Raw genomic sequence first — 17,365 nt, 5'->3', positions numbered from 1 at the left:
CCATTGTGTATAGGCCCTCATCTTCTTTATCCATTCATCCATTAATAGGCACTCAGGTTGTTTCTAAGTCTTGGCTATCCTAACTAATGCTGCAATGAACATAGGAGTGCAAATATCTTTTGGCTTTCATGTTTTCATGTTCTTTAGATGAATACCAAGAAGTAGAATAGATGGATCATATGGTAGTTCTATTCTTAATTTTTTGTGGACTCTCCATACTATTTTTCATAGGGGCTGCAGCAGTTTACATTCCCATCAGCAGTTTATGAGGGTTCCCTTTTTCCACATTCTCTCTAACACAGGATATTTCTTGTCTTGTTAATTATAGCCATTCTGACAGTTGTGAGGCAATATCTCATTGTAGTTTTTTTCTTTTTTTATCTCAGTAATTTTATTGACATCATAATGGTTTATAACATCATATAATTTCAAGTACACATTACCCCCTTTTCCAACCCTCCCAACCCCCTTCACCTCTGGTAACCACTAATCTATTCTCTTTATCCATGTATTTACCTTCTACGTGTGAGTGAAATCATGTAGTATTTGTCTTTCTCTGTCTAGCTTTTTTCACTTAACATCATATCCTCAAGGTCCATCCGTGTTACTGCAAATGGGATGATTTTCCTTTTTTGTGGCTGAGTAGTATTCCATTGTGTATATATATATATATATATATATACACCACATCTTCTTTATCCATTCATCCATAGAATGGTACTCGGGTTGCTTCCACATCTTTGCTTTTGTGCATAATGCTGCAGTGCACATAGGGGTGCTTAAATATCCTTGGATCATTGATTTCAAGTACTTTAGATAAATACCCCACAGTGGGATATCTGGATCATAGGATATTTCTATTTTTAGTATTTTGACTAATCTCCATACTGTTTTCCATAGTGGCAGCACAGGTTTGCATTTCCACAAGCAGTGTCTGAGGGATCCCTTTACTCCACATCCTCTCCAATATTTGTTGACTTTTGTCTTGGTAATTATAGCCATTCTGAGTGGTGTAAGGTGATATCTCATTGTAGTTTTGATTTGCATTTCTTGAATAAATAGGGATGTTGAAGATTGCTTCATTTGTCTGTTGACCATCTATAAATCTTCTTTGGAAAAAATGCCTGTTCGTATCCTCTGCCCATTTTTTGATCAGGTTGTTTGTTTTTTTGTTGTTGAGTTGTATGAGTTCTCTCTATATATTGGAGGTTAACCCCATCTCAGATAAAAGACTTGCAAATAATTTCTCCCAATTGGTGGGTGTTCTTTTCATTTTGTTCAAGGTTTCCTTTGCCTTACAGAATCTTTTTAGTCTGATGTAGTCCCATTTGTTAATTTTTTTCTTTTGTTTCCCTTGCCAAAGTAGACATCATATCTGAAAAGATGCTGCCAAGATCAATGTCAAGGAGTGTACTGCCTATATTTTCTTCTAGGAGTTTTATCATTTTAAGTCTTACATTCAAGTCTTTAGTCCATTTTGAGTTAATTTTTGTGTATGGTGTAAAGAATGGTCTACTTTTATTCTTTTCATGTGGCTGTCTAGTTTACCCAGTTCAATTTATTGAAGAGACTTTCCTTTCTCCATTGTAATTTCTTGGCACCCTTGTCGAAAATTAGCTATCCATAGATGTCTGGCTTTATTTCTGGGCTTTCAAGTCTGTTCCATTGTTCTGTGTGTCTGTTTTCCTGCCGGTACATGCTATTTTGATTACTGTAACTTTGTACTGTATTTTGAAGTCAGGTACTGTGATGCCTCCAGCTTTATTCTTTTATCTCAGGATTCCTTTGGTTAAGCAAAGTCTTTTATTTTTCCATATAAATTTTAGGATTTGTTGTCCTATTTTCGTGAAGAATGTCATTGGGATTCTGATTGGGATTGCATTGAATCTGTAGATTACTTTAGGTAGTTTGGACATGTTAACTACATTGATTCTTCCAAACCATGAGCATGGAATATCTTTCCATCTCTTTATGTCTTCTTCAATTTCCTTCAATAATGTCTATAATTTTCAGCGTACAGGTCGTTCACCTCTTTGGTTAAGTTTATTCCTACATATTATTTTCTTTTTGCTGCAATTGAAATGGGATTGAAGTCTGACTTTTCTTTATGCTAGTTGGTTGTTAGTGTACAGAAATGTAACTAATATTTGTAAGGTGGTTTTGTACCCTGCAAGTTTGCCATAGTTGTTGATTATTTCTAATAGTTTTCTAATGGATTCTTTAGAATCACGTCATCTGCAAACAACCAGAGTTTCACTTCTTTCCAATTTGGATTCACTTTATTTCTTTTTCTTGCACAGTTGCTCTGGTCAAAGCCTACATTACTATGCTGAATAGGAGTGGTGAGAGTGGGCACCCTTATCTTGTTCCTGTTCTCAGAGAGATGGCTTTTAGTTTTTGACTTCATAGTATGATGTTGGCTGTGAGTTCGTCATACACGGCGTTTATTGTACTGAGGTACTTTCCTTCTATACTCATTTTATTGAGAGTCTTTACCATAAATCGATGTTGGATCTTGTCAAATGGTTTCTTGGCATCTATTGAGATGATCTTGTGATTCTTATTCCTCATTTTGTTAATGTGATTTATCACATTGATTGATTTACGAATGTTGAACCATCCCTGTGTCCCTGGTGAAAATCCTACTTGGTCATGGTGTTTGATCATTTTAATGTATTTCTCTATACAGTTCACCAATATTTTGTTGAGGATTTTTGCATCTATGTTCATCAGTGATATTGGCCTGTAATTTTCCTTCTCTGCATTTTCCTTGTCTGGCTTTGGTATCAGGGTGTTGTTGGCCCCATAGAATGTGTTTGGAAGTGTTCCATCTTCCTCAATGTTCTGGAACAGTTTGAGAAGGGTAGGGGTTAAATCTTTGAATGTTTGACAGAATTTGACCAAGAAACATTCTGTGCCTGAACTTTTGGTTTGGGGAGGTTTTTGCTACTATTTCGATCTCTTTATTTATGATTGGTCTATTCATTTTCTCTATTTCTTCTTGATTCAGTTTTGGGAGGTTGTATGAGTCTAAGAATTTATCCATTTCTTCTAGATTGTCTAATTTGTTGGCATACAGTTTTTCATAGTATCCTCGTATAATCCTTTGTATTTCTGTAGTATCCTTTGCAATTTCTCCTCTTTCATTTCTAATTCTACTATTTTAGCCTTATGTCTTTTTTCTTAGTCTGGCTAAGGACTTGTCAATTTTGTTTATCTCTCAAAGATCCAGATCTTTGTTTCATTGATCATTTCTGTTGTCTGTTTTGTTTCAATTTCATTTATTTCTGCTCTAATTTTTATTTCCCTGCTTCTGCTGAATTTGTGCTTTGTTTGTTCTTCTTTTTCTATTTCTGTTATGTGTCATTTAAGATTACTTATTTGAAATTTTTCTTGTTTGTTAGGGTGGGACTGTGTTGCTATATATTTACCTCTTAACATCACTTTTGCTGAATCCCAAATGAGTTGGTATGATATATTTTCATTTTCACTTGTCTCCAGATATTCTTGATTTCTCCTTTAATTTCTTTATTGATCAATTGATTGTTCAGTAGTATGTGGTTTAGTCTTCACATATTTGTCACTTTCCCACATTCTTCTTGTAGGTTATTTCTAGCTTCATATCATTATTGTCACAAAAGATGCCTGATACGGTTTCAATCTTATTGAAGTTATTGAGGTTTGCCTTCTTCCCCACAAATGGTCTGTCCTTGAGAATGTTCCATGTGCACTTGAGAAGAATGTGTATTCTGCTGTATTGGGATGGAGTGTTCTATTTATATTTATTAAGTCCATCTAGTCTAGTTTTTCAATTAAGTCCACTGTTTCCTTGTTGACTTTCTGTCTGGATGATCTGTCCATTGATGTAAGTTGGGTGTTGAGGTCCCCTAATATTGTTGTGTTGCTGTTAATTTCTCTAATTTGGTGTGTTGATAGTTGCTTTATGTACTTTGGTGCTCCGGTGTTAGGTGCATATATATTCATAAGCGTTATCTCATTTTGGTGGAAAGTCCCCTTTATCATTGTGTACTGCCCCTCTTTGTCTCTCATTGTCTTTTTTAACTTGAAGTCTGCTTGTGAGATATAAGTATGGCAACACCTGTTTTCTTTTGTTTGCCATTACCTTGGAATATTGTCTGCCATCCCTTCACTCTGAACCTGTGTTTGTCTTTAGAGCTGAGATGTGTTTCCTGGAGGTGGCACATTGTTGGGTCTTGTTTTTTAATCCATCCAGCTACTCTGTGTCTTTTGATTGGAGAATTGAATCCATTTACATTTAGAGTGATTATTGATATGTGAGAGCTTAATCCTGCCACTCTATCTCTTGTTTTCTGGTCGTTCTATGTTTCCATTGTTTATCTTCCTTTGTATTTCTGACTGCCATTTCATTTTGGTGGCTCTCCATGGAGGATTTCTCAGTTTTCTCTCTTTTATGAATGGTGTCTCTGCTCTGATTTTGGGGTTAGTGGTTACCATGAGGTTTGTGTAAAAGATCTCATCGATGAAATAGTGCATTTTCTCATAGCCTCTTTTCTCCACTAGCCTAAGCAAGTTCCATCCCTCTCCTCTTCACCTTCTGAGTTAATGTTGTTCCAAATTATTCTGTTTTGTGTTGTGAGTTTGTGACTAAGTGTTTATAGTTACTTTTGATGCTTTCCTTCTTTTTATCTTTTAAGTTATAATTAAGTATTTGCTTCCCTATCCTTATAAAGAGCTACAGTTTTCTGATTTTGTCTGTCTATTTATCTCCTTGCTCAAAGCTTTAAATACCGTTGCCTTTTGTTTCCAGCGTGAGGGCATCTTTAATCATTTCTTGTAGGGGAGATTTAGAAGCAATGAACTCCCTCACCTTTGGTGTATCTGGGAAGCTTTTATTTCTCTATAGTATCTGAAGCTACATTTCACTGTATAGAGTATTATTGGCTGAAAGTTTTTATTATTCAGCATTTTGAGTTTATCATTCCATTCTCTCCTAGCCTGAAAGGTTTCTACCGAGAAATCTGCTGAAAGCCTGATAGTGGTTCCTTTGTAGTTTATTTTCTTCTGCCTTACTGCCCTTAAATTTTTTTTGTCATTGACTTTCACCAGTTTTACTATTATATGCCTTGTATAAGTTCTTTTAGTATTGATGTTATTAGGCATTATGCTAGCCTCATGTATTTGTAAATCCAGTTCATTACCCAGAGATTGGAAGTTTTCTGGTATTATTTCTTTGAATAAGTTCTCTGCTCCTTTCTCCCTCACTTCTCCCTCTTGAATACCTATAATCCTCATGTTGCTTTTCCTAATTGAATTGGATATTTCTCCAAGAATTCATTCACTTTTTAAAAAAAATTCTTACTTCTCTCTCCTCCACCTGTAGAATTTCTGTATCTTTATCTTCTAAATCACTACATCTTTCCTCATAAAATCAGTTCTATTTCTTAAGAATTTTATGTTACTTTTTGTTTCATTAATTGTGTTTTTCATATCCAGAATTTGTGCTTGATTTTTTGGATAGTTTCAAGCTCTTTGGTGAAATATTCCTTCTTCTCATTAACTTTATTCCTGAGCTCATTGAATGGTCTTTCTGAGTTCTCTTGTAACTCATTGAGTTTCTTTATGACAGCTATGTTTAATTTTATGTCATTTAGATTGCAAATATCTGTGCCTTCATAATTGGTTTCTGGAGAATTGTCACTTTCCTTCAGGCCTGATTTGTTCCTGTAGTTTTGCATGGTGTTTGATGAACCAATATTTTGTCAGCACATTTGTGGTAGTATTAGGTTGCAGATTCGACCTGCTACCACTGGGGGAAGCAGGAGCAGAGTTTCTGATCTCCAACCCATCTGCTGGAAGTTTTGGAGTACTATGGGTGCTTGCACTGGCCTGGGGGCCATTCAGATGCTTATGTAGACTGTGTTTGCTGAGCGGGACTTCCACATGTGGACTGAGCTAAGGCCATTCCTTGGGGCAGCATGGGCACAGTGGACTCCCCCACCATGGGGAAAGTGATCATGAGCAGGTTAAGGGCTGCCACCACCTCTTCCTTCAGTCTCTCCAAGGCAAGTTCCCACTTTCAGTGTCAGTAGTTCTATGCACACTTGCACAGGCCAGGAATGTGCTCCCCCCAGTGTGTAGATCTGCTGCTGCCTCTTTTTGTGGTCCTGCCAGCTGTTGTGCTTGGGGAGTGTGGCTTCCTCATGGGGACCAAGCCTGGTCCAAATCTCGGAGTCACTGGGGCATGGTGGGATCCCTCACTACTAGGAAAGTGATCACAAGCAGCCTAAGGGCTGCTCCCACTCTTCCTACAGTTGCCCCAGGGCCCATTCCCACTTTCAGGGCACAGCAGTACTATGGGCACTTGAACTAGGCTGGAAAGCATTCATGCACATGCACAGGGCTGTCAGGGAAGGGAAGGGAGTGCTCACCTATCTCCACCACTCTCCAGAGGGCCAGTCAATCCACCTTCTGATGTATAGCTCTGTTTGTCTCTCTGGCATCCTGTTGTGCTGTGTGGGCTCCCTCTGTTGGTCAATGCATGTCTATTTAGTTGTAGTTCAAAAGGGGAGAGACAAAGGTAACAACTCACTCAGCCATGTTGCTGATGTCACTTCTCTCACTGTAGTTTTGGCTTGCATTTCCCTAATAATTAGTGATCTTGAACATCTTTTCATGTGCCTGTTGGCCATCTGTATATCTTCTTTGGAAAAATATCTGTTCAGATTCTCTGCCCAATTTTTTTATTGGTTTGTTTATTTTTTCCTTGTTGAGTTGTATGTATTCTTTATATATTTAGGATATTAATCCTATATGTGATATATAATTTGCAGACATTTTCTCCCAACTGTGAGACTGCCTTTTCATTTCCTAGATGGTTTTCCTTTGCTGTGCAGAAGCTTTTTAGTTTGATGCAGTCTTGTTTGCTAATTTTTTTCTTTTGTTTCCTTGACTAGCAAGACATGGTTTTCAAAAAGATACTGCTATGACTGGTGTTGAAGTGCATATTGCCTATGTTTCCTTCTAGAAGTTTTATGGCTTCAAATATTACATTCAAGTCCTTAATCCATTTTGAGTTACTTTTTGTGTATGGTGTCAGGTAATGGTCTGCTTTCATTCTTTTGTATGTGGCTGTCCAGTTTTCCCAAAACCATTTATTAAAAAGACTTTCCTTTCTCCATTGCATGTTCTTGGCTCCTTTGTCAAAAAAATTTAGCTGTCCATAGATGTCTGGGTCTATTTCTAGGTTCTTGATTCTGTTCCATTGATCTATGTGTCTGATTTTGTGCCAGGGTGTGTTGATTACTATAGCTTTGTAGTATATTTTGAAATCAGGGATTGTGATACCTCTAGCTTTGTCCCTTTTTCCCAGGAATGCTTTGACTATTTGAGGTCTTTTGTTCTTCCATGTAAATTTTAGGATTCTTCATTCTGTTTCTGTGAAAAAGGTCATTGGCACTTTGATAAGGATTGCATTGAATCTATAGATCGCTTTAGGCACTATGGATATTTTAATTAAGCTAATTTTTCAAACCTATGAGTATGGAATATTTCCCATTTTTTTGTGTCTTCTTTGATTTCTTTTAATGTTTTATAGTTGTCAGCATACAGATTTTTTACCTTTAGTTAAATTTATTCCTAAATTTTATTAGAGTGACATCAGCAACATGGCAGAGTTAGTTGTTACCTTTGTCTCTCCCCCTTAGAAATACTACTAAATGGACACAAAATTTCATTAAATTTTATAAAATTTAATTTTATGTGCTTGTAAATTAGATCATGTCCTTAATTTTTCTTTATGTCATTTCCTTGTTAGTGTATAGAAATGTAGCCAATTTTTGTGTGTTGATTTTGCCCCCCTCTTGCAACTTTACTATTCGTTTATTATTTCTAGTAGTTTGTTGGTGGATTCTTTAGGGTTTTCTATATACAAAATCATGTCATCTGAAAATAGTGACAGTTTTACTTCTTTCTTTCCAGTTTGCATCTCTTTTATTTCTTTTTCTTTCCTGATTGCTCTGGTAAGGACTTCCAATGCTATGTTAAATAAGCGTGGTGAAAGTGAGCATCCTTGTCTTGTTTCTATTCTTAGAGGGATACCTTTCAGTTTTTCACCATTGAGTATGATGTTAGCTGTGAGTTTGTCATACATGGCCTTTATTATGTTGATGCAGTTCTTACTATACCTATTTTATTCACTTTTTATCATAAATGGGGCCTGTATCTTGTTGGAAGTTTTCTCTGCATCTATTGAGTTAATCGTGTGGGTTTTTATTCTTCATTTTTTGACATGTATCACATCGATTGATTTGTGGATGTTGAACCATTCCTCTATCCCTAAAATACATCCCACTTGGTCATTGTGTATGATCTTTTTATCATTTTGTTGTGTTCAGTTTGCTCATATTTTGTTGAGGATTTTTGCATCTACATTTGTCAATGACAGTGGACTGTCACTTTCCTTTTTTGTGGTGTCCTTGTCTGGTTTTGTTATCAGAGTAATGTTGACCTCATAGAATGAGTTAGGAAGCATCTTTTCCTCTTCACATTTTGGAAAAGTTTGAGCAGGATAGGTATTAAGTCTTTCAATGTTTGGTAGAATTCACTGGGAAAGCTGTCTGGTCCTGGACTTTTGTTTTTTAGGAGGTCTTCTACTACTGTTTCAATCTCCTTACTAGTGATCAGTCTATTCAGATTCTCCATTTCTTCTTGATTCAGTTTTGTAAGGTTGTATGAGTCTAAGTATTTATCCATTTCTTTTACATTACTCATTTTGTTGGTGTATAGGTTTTCATAGCATTCTCTTATAATCGTTTGTGTTTCTGTGGTGTCCATTATAATTTCTCCCATTTCATTTCCAATTTTATTTCTTTGAGACCTCTCTCTTTTTTTCAAGGTAAATCTACCTAGAGCTTTGTCAATTTTGTTTATCTTTTCAAAGAACCAGCTCTTCATTTCAGTGAGTTTTTCTATTGTTTTTTAAGTCTCTATTTCATTTATATCCATTCTGTTTTTTATTATTTCCTTCCTTCTACTTATTTTGTGATTTGTTCTTTTTCTACTTCCTTTAGGTGTACTGTTAGATTGTTTATTTGAGGTTTTTCTCTTTTTCTGAGGTAGGCCCGTATTGCTATAAAATTCCATTGGTATTGCTTTTGCTGTATGCCATAAGTTTTAGCATGCCATATTTTCGTTTCCATTTGTGTCCAAGTATTTTTGACTTCTCCTTTTATTTCTTCATTTATCCAGTGGTTGTTCAACAACATTTTGTTTAATCTCCATATATTTGTGGCTTTCTCAGTTTTCTTCTTGTAGTTGATTTCTAGTTTCATACCATTGTCATCAGAAAAGATGCTCAATATCATTTAATCTTCTTAAATTTATTGAGACTTGTTTTAGGGCTAATATATGATCTATCCTGGAGAATGTTCCATGTGCATTCAAAAAGAATATGTATTCTGCAGTTTGGGGATGGAATGTTCTGTATATATCTACTAAGTCCATCTGGTCTATTATGTCATTTAAGGCCAATGTTACCTTTTTCCTCTTCCATTTGGAAGATCTATCCATTGATGTATGTGGAGCATTAAAGTCCCCTACTGTTGCTGTATTACTGTCAATTTCTCTTCTTATGTCTGTTAAAAATTGCTTTATCTATTTAGGTGCTCCTATGGTGGGTGCATAGATATTTATAGGCATCATGTCTTCTTGTTGGATTGTTCACTTTATCATTATGTTTTGCCCTTCTTTGTCTCTTATTACAGTTTTTGTTTTAAAGTTTATTTTATCTGATATAAATATTGCTACCTCGGTTTTCTTTTTATTTCCATTTACATGGAGTAAGCTTTTTCCGTCCCTTCACTTTCAGTTTGTGAGTGTATTTTGGTCTGTAGTGTCTTTTGTATGCAGTATATATGTTGGTCTTATTGGTCTTATTATTTTAACCATTCAGTCATGCTATGGTCTTTTGACTGGAGCATTTTTTCCATTGACATCTAAAGTAACTGTTGATAATACGTATTTATTGCTGTTTTATTACTATTTTTCTGGTTGTTGCAATAGCTCTTCTCTGTTCTTTTGTTCTTCTCTTGATGGTTTTCTTTAATATTATGTTTGGGTTTCTTTCTCTTTATATTTTGCTGTATTTACTGCAGGTTTCCCATTTATGATTACCATGACATTCATATAATAACCTATGTGAATAGCAATCTATATTATTTTGATCATCTCTTACTTAAAGCCCTACCCTTTTACTCCCCTCCTCACATTTTATGTTTTTGATATCATTTTTGCATATATGTATCCTTTAACCTCTTATCATGGAGACAGTTAATTTTAGTACTTTTGTCTTTTGGCCTTCATACTAGCTTTATAGGTGGTTGATCCACTCCCTTTAACTTTATATTTGCTTTCACTAGTGATGTTTTTCTTTGATAATTTTCTTATTTATATTTGTAGTCTTGTCTTTTCCGCTTAAATTTGTCCTTTTAACACTTCTTGTAAGGGCAATTTAGTAGTGATAAACTTCTGTAGTCTTTACTTGTCTGGAAAACTCTTTCTCTCTCCTTCTGTTCTGAATGATAACCTTGCTGGGTAGATTATACTTGACTGCATGTTTTTTCCTTTCAGCACAATGAATATATTGTGTCACTCCTTTATAGCCTGTGGGGTTTCTTCTTGGAAGTCAGCTAATAGGCTGATCATGGTCTCATGATTGCGGTAGGCCTCTACTGCAGTTCCCTGCAGCTTGTCACTGTTGTCAGCTCTCTAGGAGAATAGGTAGGTGGGGCCCCCTTCATGCATACCCCACCAAGGTGGACCCACTCACTGTGTACTAGTTGTCCCACACACCCCACCTATGTGGGCCCACAAGTTGGCCTCAGACTTGCTGGTAGGTCGAGCCAGTCCCTGCAGTGAGCTGCCTGCTCCTGGCTGTGCTCCATTAAATCATCACTCTAGCTGGGCATGCAACTCCCTGTGCCAACAGGCTAGAGGAAGGACTCTAATGGCATCTGCCAGCATCTGTGTCAACATGACTGAACTATGTCATGGTAATGGCTGCCACCAGTGTCTCAGTCCCTGGGACATAGGCCCAGCAGCTTCCTGCTTCTCTGAATTGTGCTCAGAGCTTAGTTAGTGAGTTTCTTTTGCCAATAGACTATGTACATTTTTTTTTTGGTGTTTTTGTGTTGGTTTCCAGAATAGGTGAATCTGTGTGTATGCCCTTTAAGAGCAAGTTTATCTTTCTCTGAAGTTCTCTAGTTTTTCTGAGAATATTCCCTATCAGTTGCCAAAGCCAGCAAAGCCAGGTAATACGGGATCTAATCTTGGTTGTTCTGCATTGAAAGGCTGGGATGCTTATTCTAGCATAGATCCCCCACTCAATATTCCCATTCCTCCTTTCATACCTTTCAGATTGCTTTCAGCTGTGAAGCACCATAGCTAGGATGTTTTTTCTCAGCAGAGGTGTATTTCCACCTCTTCCATCTCTGTCATTGCTGTCCCTTGTTGTGCAGGTTCTTTTTATCCTTTTTGCGAATCTCTCTCAGAGGAAATTTTTCCACAGGTAGTTGCAGATTTGTTGTGTCCATGGGAGGAAGTGAATTCAAAGTCCTCCTATGCTGCCATCTTCTCAGAATCCTTACGTCTGCCTTTTCAGTAACATGTTGATAGCTTCCATTTTTTCCCAATTCTATATTAAGCTTCTATAAAAGATTGCATGTAGTTGTTACATGATCTCTGAATTTTTGGCCTTTATTATTTTCCTTCTCTCTAAAGAACTTCTTTTTTTTTAACATTTCTTGCAAAGCATATGTGCTGGGCATAAATGCCTTAATTCTATTTCTTTGAACTTCTTTATTTCCCCTTCAATGCTGGAGGATAATTGCACTGAATACAGAATTCTTTGTTGGTGGGGTTTTTTCTTTTAGCACTTTAAATATTTCACTACATTCTCTTTTTGTTTGTATGATTTTTGATGAGAATTCAGAAAGGTTAAGGGTTAATTTCGCCTGGATCTTTTCAAGATTTTCTATTTATCTTCAGTTTTCTTCAGTTTGAATGTTATGCCTACATGTGTTTTATTTTGTCATTGCTTTTGATGTTGTTTTGCTATATACCTGCGTGTTGTTCTCTGAGCATATTGGATCCATGGTTTGTTTTCTGTCATGAATTTTTAAAGTTCTAAACCAGTATTACATCAAATATTTCTTTGCTCTATTCTCTTTCTTCTTCCTTTGCTCTTCCAGTTGAGTGCCTGGTTCTTCTTTGCAAATTGACCAATACTTGTTGGTGTTTTTTTGTTTTTTGTTTTTTATCTTTGCGTTTCAGTGTTTTTGTCTGGAAAGTTGTTGCTGACCTACCTACAAGTACACTGATTCTTTCATCAGCCATGTCCAGCTGACTGATGATGGGCCCATCAATGGCATTCTTTATTGCTATAGAATAATTTTTTATTTCTAGTATTACTTTTGATTCTCCCTGGAGTTTCCATCTCTCTGCTTACACTCCTATCTGTTCCTGAATATCACATATGTTTTCATTTAGAGCTCTTAACTTAACCATAGTTATTTCAAAGTATCTACCATATAATGCCAAAATCTGTGTCCTTGCTGAGACTGGTTTTGATAATTGCTTTCTCTCTCCACACTGCTTTTCCTTGCTTGTGTCATACTTTCAATTTTTGTTGAAAGATGAACATACTGTGTCACATAATAGGAATGGAGGTAAATAGGCCTTTAGTTTGAATGTTTTTATTAATTTTCTGGGAGCTTTCAAAATGTGTATGAGAGAGTAAGCTTTGTTTTACATGACTCCTTCACACCAGCTATTAAACAAGCTCATGGTTTCCCATCACAAAAACATACAGAATAACAACAATAAATATTCTTGTCCTGCCTTTCTTTTCCTCTACATTTCACCTTGTCTTTCTCCTCCTCCTCATGGCCAAATGGCTGTGTTGTTTCCAATAGTTTCTTTCATTTCTTAATTTCTCTTTCCTCAAAAGCTTCAATCTTATTTGTACTCTTACTTCTTTTTCAAAATTATTCTTTTCTGAGGTTGTCAATTGCTAATGTGTAGCTAAAAATTAACAGATAAATCAAAGCTATATTTTTTTCTAAAATTCTCATTAATGTTTGTCTCTCTTAATCATTCCTCCTTAAATACTCTTTTCTCGCCTTGGAAAATGCCTTGTTGCCATGATCCACTCTTTTGTCTTAAGTCTTGTTTTAAGGACCGCTCACAAAGTCTTGTTAATTGGCATTAGAGAAGGATAGGAGAAGTCATCATGGGCTCTGAAGTCCCTACAGCATTTTGCTGTTATTGCTGGTAGTGCTCATTCTCATCTGGCCATTACCTCACCAAATACTGTGGCCTTTCACCAAGTAATTCTTGTCAAAAGCAGATATGAAGCAGCAGGAGAGGACTTTTGACTTTTCTCTCTTAATAAATATCCTACATCCAACATACACTTATGTTATGTTTTTAATACTATCCCCTGGTTTCAGAACTAGATTCATAAATAGTCAACACAGAGCCCAGATGGAGGTTAAATTAGAGAAATACAGTAGGAGCTCTGTTTTCTTCTATTTTATTAATATCTTACTATATACACACATCAAAGATGAACACTTAGGTTATATCTTGGCTATTGTGAATAATGCTGCAATGACAATGGGTGTGCAGATATTTCTACGAAATGCTAAATTTATTCTCTTCAGGTATATACCAAGAACTGTGATTAGTGGATCTTATAGAAGTGCTATTTTTAATTTTTTAAGGAACTTTCATACTGTTTTCCATAACGGCTATGCCAATTTACATTTCCGCCAACAGTGGGATTTCCTTTTCTCCACATCCTCAGCAGCATTTGCTTTCTCTTATTTTTTTTCATAACAACCATCCTAACACATATAAGGTGATACTTCAAAGTGGTTTTAATTTGTATTTCTCTGGTGATTAGTGATGTTGAGCATCTTAACATATAACTGTTGGTAGTTTGTATGTCTTCTTTGAGAAATGTCTATTCTGGTCCTTTGTCCATTTTTTAACCAGATTACTTGGTTTTTGCTATTGGGTTGCATGAGAGCCTATGTATTATAGATATTAACCCCTTGTTAGATATATGACTTTTAAATATCTTCTCCCATTCTGTAGGTTGCCTTTTCATGTCCAAAAAATATGAAATAATTTGCCAAGACCAATGTCAAAGAGAAGTATAATTTGGTTACGAAAAAGAAGGAAATATTACATTTGCGACAAAACAGACAGACAAAAACCTGGAGGGCATTATATTAAGTAAAATAAGTCAGACACAGAAAGACAAATAGTCTATAATCTCACTGTAGTATCAAAAAAAAGGTGCTGAACTCATAGAAACAGGGAGTAGAGTGGGCTAGGAAGTAGGGGAAATGAGGAGACACTGATCAATGAGTACAATCCCTCAGTTATAAGATGAATAAGTTGGGAGAATCTAATGTACAGCATGTAGTCTATAATTACAATAATGTATGTACACTTGAAATTTGCTAAGAGAGTAGCAAGGTTTCTCATCACACACACACAAAAGATAGATGTGTTCATTAGCCTGATTGTAGAAATCATTACACAATGAATATGTAAATCAAATCATCATATTGTACACCTTAAAGAGGTACAATTTTGTCAATTAATACCTCAATAAAGGTGGAAAAAATAAAAATCGAATGTATTCTGCTTGATGCAATAGAGGTCATTGAGAATGAACGAGTTTTTCATTTCTTGAAGACAGTGCCAAAAAAAGCCACTTTTCATATTGTTGATAAAATAATTAATTAATAAATAAATAAATAATTAATTAATAAGTGTCCCAAAAAGCCACTGTTCATATTTTTGATAAATTATTTTAATTAATTTTATTGGAAATGTGGAATTTCCCTGATCAAACCTATTTATTTGTGCTGCTAACAATTTAAGCATTGATAATGAATAACATGAATGCTATCTGTGGAATTTAAGAAGTCTGCTTTGTGTACTGCCTTGTGCTTGCTGATCTCACAAAGACTTGAGCAGTCAGTGTCTGTGTGAGGAGCTTAAAGAAGATTAGTATGGCAAATATCCAGAAAGGTCAATAATTATTTCAATCGCATGATGAAAATCCCTTAGAAACTTAGTTTTACAGTTGAAATTTAAATGATGTAACTGACAGCAATAGATTACCTCTGGAAAATATATTCAAAAAGTGAAAAACAAATTTACATTGAACGTTCATCGTTGTTTCTGAACAAATTCCTCTGAGACAAATATAATTAAACGGTGTGCAGTGGATGCAATCCCTATGGTCTCCAATCAGAACAGAAATACTGCCTATTCCATCATTATGTTATACTTTGGAATCATAGGAAGTCCAGAAGTCCAACAAGGAAAAGAAAATTTGCCTTGTGGTTCTATGTATGTCCTCCTACTCACAATTTCTGGTAAAATTACATTGAGCTTGTGGAAAGGAGATTCTGTTAGTTTTGGTCACCATGGAGTTTAGCTGCCTAATCATTGGCTTATTCTTTTCAAATCACAATGAGTAAAAACATGTATGAAAATGAATAGATAAGTGACTGAAAATATATTCCCTTCCAAACTCTGAAGTGTGGCTTTAATGAAGGTTGTAGAATTGAGAAGACCAGGAGAGAGCACCTTTGTATTTTACTCTATACAATTAGGTTTTATGTCACTCCTGTATAATTAGAATGACTTCATGTATTACTTATGTTATACCCTGTTTATAGGATTAGTATATCAATAAGATAAAAATGAAAAAAATCAGATTATGCAATTTAAATCTATTGTTTTCTCTAAGTTTCTGTGAAAATAGCCTAAAGCCCAGAGTTCAAAATCAGGAAGGAATATTACATCCATTTTAACTTGGTAGCTTTTTAGAAGGGTTTAGCAAAAGGAATCCAGGTGTCTAGCTTCTCATGTCAGACCACTGATCCTAGGAAAGCTCCTTTTCTAAGGTTTGATAGAAATCTGTGCTAGGTAACTGGATTCCTTTAGGTCTCATCTGCATCTTTGTTTTCTCCACAGATGTCTGGTTCTGAGTCTACAATGAGTGGAAACCAGTCCCTCTGCACCAGATTCACATTTGCGGCTTTTTCCTCTCTAGCAGAGTTACAACCTGTGCTGTTCCTTGTGTTCTTAATCCTTTACTTGTTTACTGTGGAAGGAAACCTCATCATCATCTGCCTGGTCGGGCTCACCCCTTCCCTGCACACCCCCATGTATTTCTTCCTGGTTAACCTCTCATTCCTGGAGGTGTGCTATATCACCAGTGTGGTGCCTCTGATGCTGGTGCACCTGCTGGCAGAGACCAAGACCATAAGTGTGGGAGGCTGTGCAGCTCAGATGTACGTATTCACCATCTTGGGACTGACAGAATGCTGCCTGCTAGCAGCCATGGCTTATGACCGCTTTGTAGCTATTTGTCACCCACTGCATTACACTCTCCGCATGGGCCCTCGTGTCTGTTTGAAACTGGCTGCAGCGTCTTGGACCACCGGGGTGATGGTGGAGTCAGCCCAGACCACCTGGATCTTCAGTCTGCCCTTCTGCGGAACAAGAAAGATTCAGCACTTTTTTTGTGACATCATGCCTGTAGTGAAACTGGCATGTGTTGATACATCCCAAAACGAAATTGTGTTGTTTGCTGTCTCTGTGCTCTTCATTATGAGTCCCTGTTTCCTCATTCTGTGCTCCTACATGCGCATTCTTGTGACCATCTTGAGAATCCCTTCAGCAGCTGGAAGACGCAAAGCGTTCTCCACTTGTTCTTCTCATCTCCTGGTTGTTTCTCTGTTCTTTGGCACTGCCTTGTTCACTTATCTCCAACCTAAGACAGCACACACTCCAGAAACCGACAAAGCCACTGCCCTCATGTACACTGTGGTCACCCCTGCTCTGAATCCTGTTATCTACACCTTGAGGAACAAGGACGTAAAGGAAGCTTTTCAAAGGGTAACACAAAGGAACTCTCTTAGACAAATGGCCTAAACCAGCCATAGTAGTGTAAACTTACACTATTGTACAAAGAGGTTACCCCAGGTTTTATGTTCCTTCTACCAATATTAACTATCATTAAAGAATTCATAGGATAGTAACCAGGAAACACTTGGATCTGTTTTACATTTTTCAAAGTGTTTACACAAAGTAAATGTTGCATTGGGTCGTTAAATTGTTAATTATTCACTCAATGAACAAAACTACAGAGTATCTCTTGCCCCTTGACATCATTCAATTTTTCCTTCTCCAATGGTAATAGCATCAAGCTAAATATGTTTCACACCATTTTACTGGGGAAAATGAATGCTCTTCTCGTGGAAAAAATAAAAAATAAATGGGAAGTAATTAATACTTT

The 17,365-nt window shown here is 36.3% G+C and overlaps 1 protein-coding gene across 1 annotated transcript; it reads left to right on the top strand.

Annotated features, from left to right (window-relative positions):
* Positions 1 to 16,059: 16,059 nt before the first annotated feature.
* On the top strand, positions 16,060 to 17,001 carry LOC106826787 (olfactory receptor 10C1-like). Its single transcript, XM_014834290.3, has one exon. It carries the CDS (start codon positions 16,060 to 16,062, stop codon positions 16,999 to 17,001), a length of 942 nt encoding a protein of 313 aa, XP_014689776.3.
* Positions 17,002 to 17,365: the final 364 nt, after the last annotated feature.

This window comes from Equus asinus, chromosome 22, assembly GCF_041296235.1.
Source record: "Equus asinus isolate D_3611 breed Donkey chromosome 22, EquAss-T2T_v2, whole genome shotgun sequence".
Classification (NCBI taxonomy): Eukaryota; Metazoa; Chordata; class Mammalia; order Perissodactyla; family Equidae; genus Equus; species Equus asinus.
The sequence above is the reverse complement of the archived record's forward strand: the minus strand, read 5'-3'. Positions and strand labels throughout refer to the sequence as shown.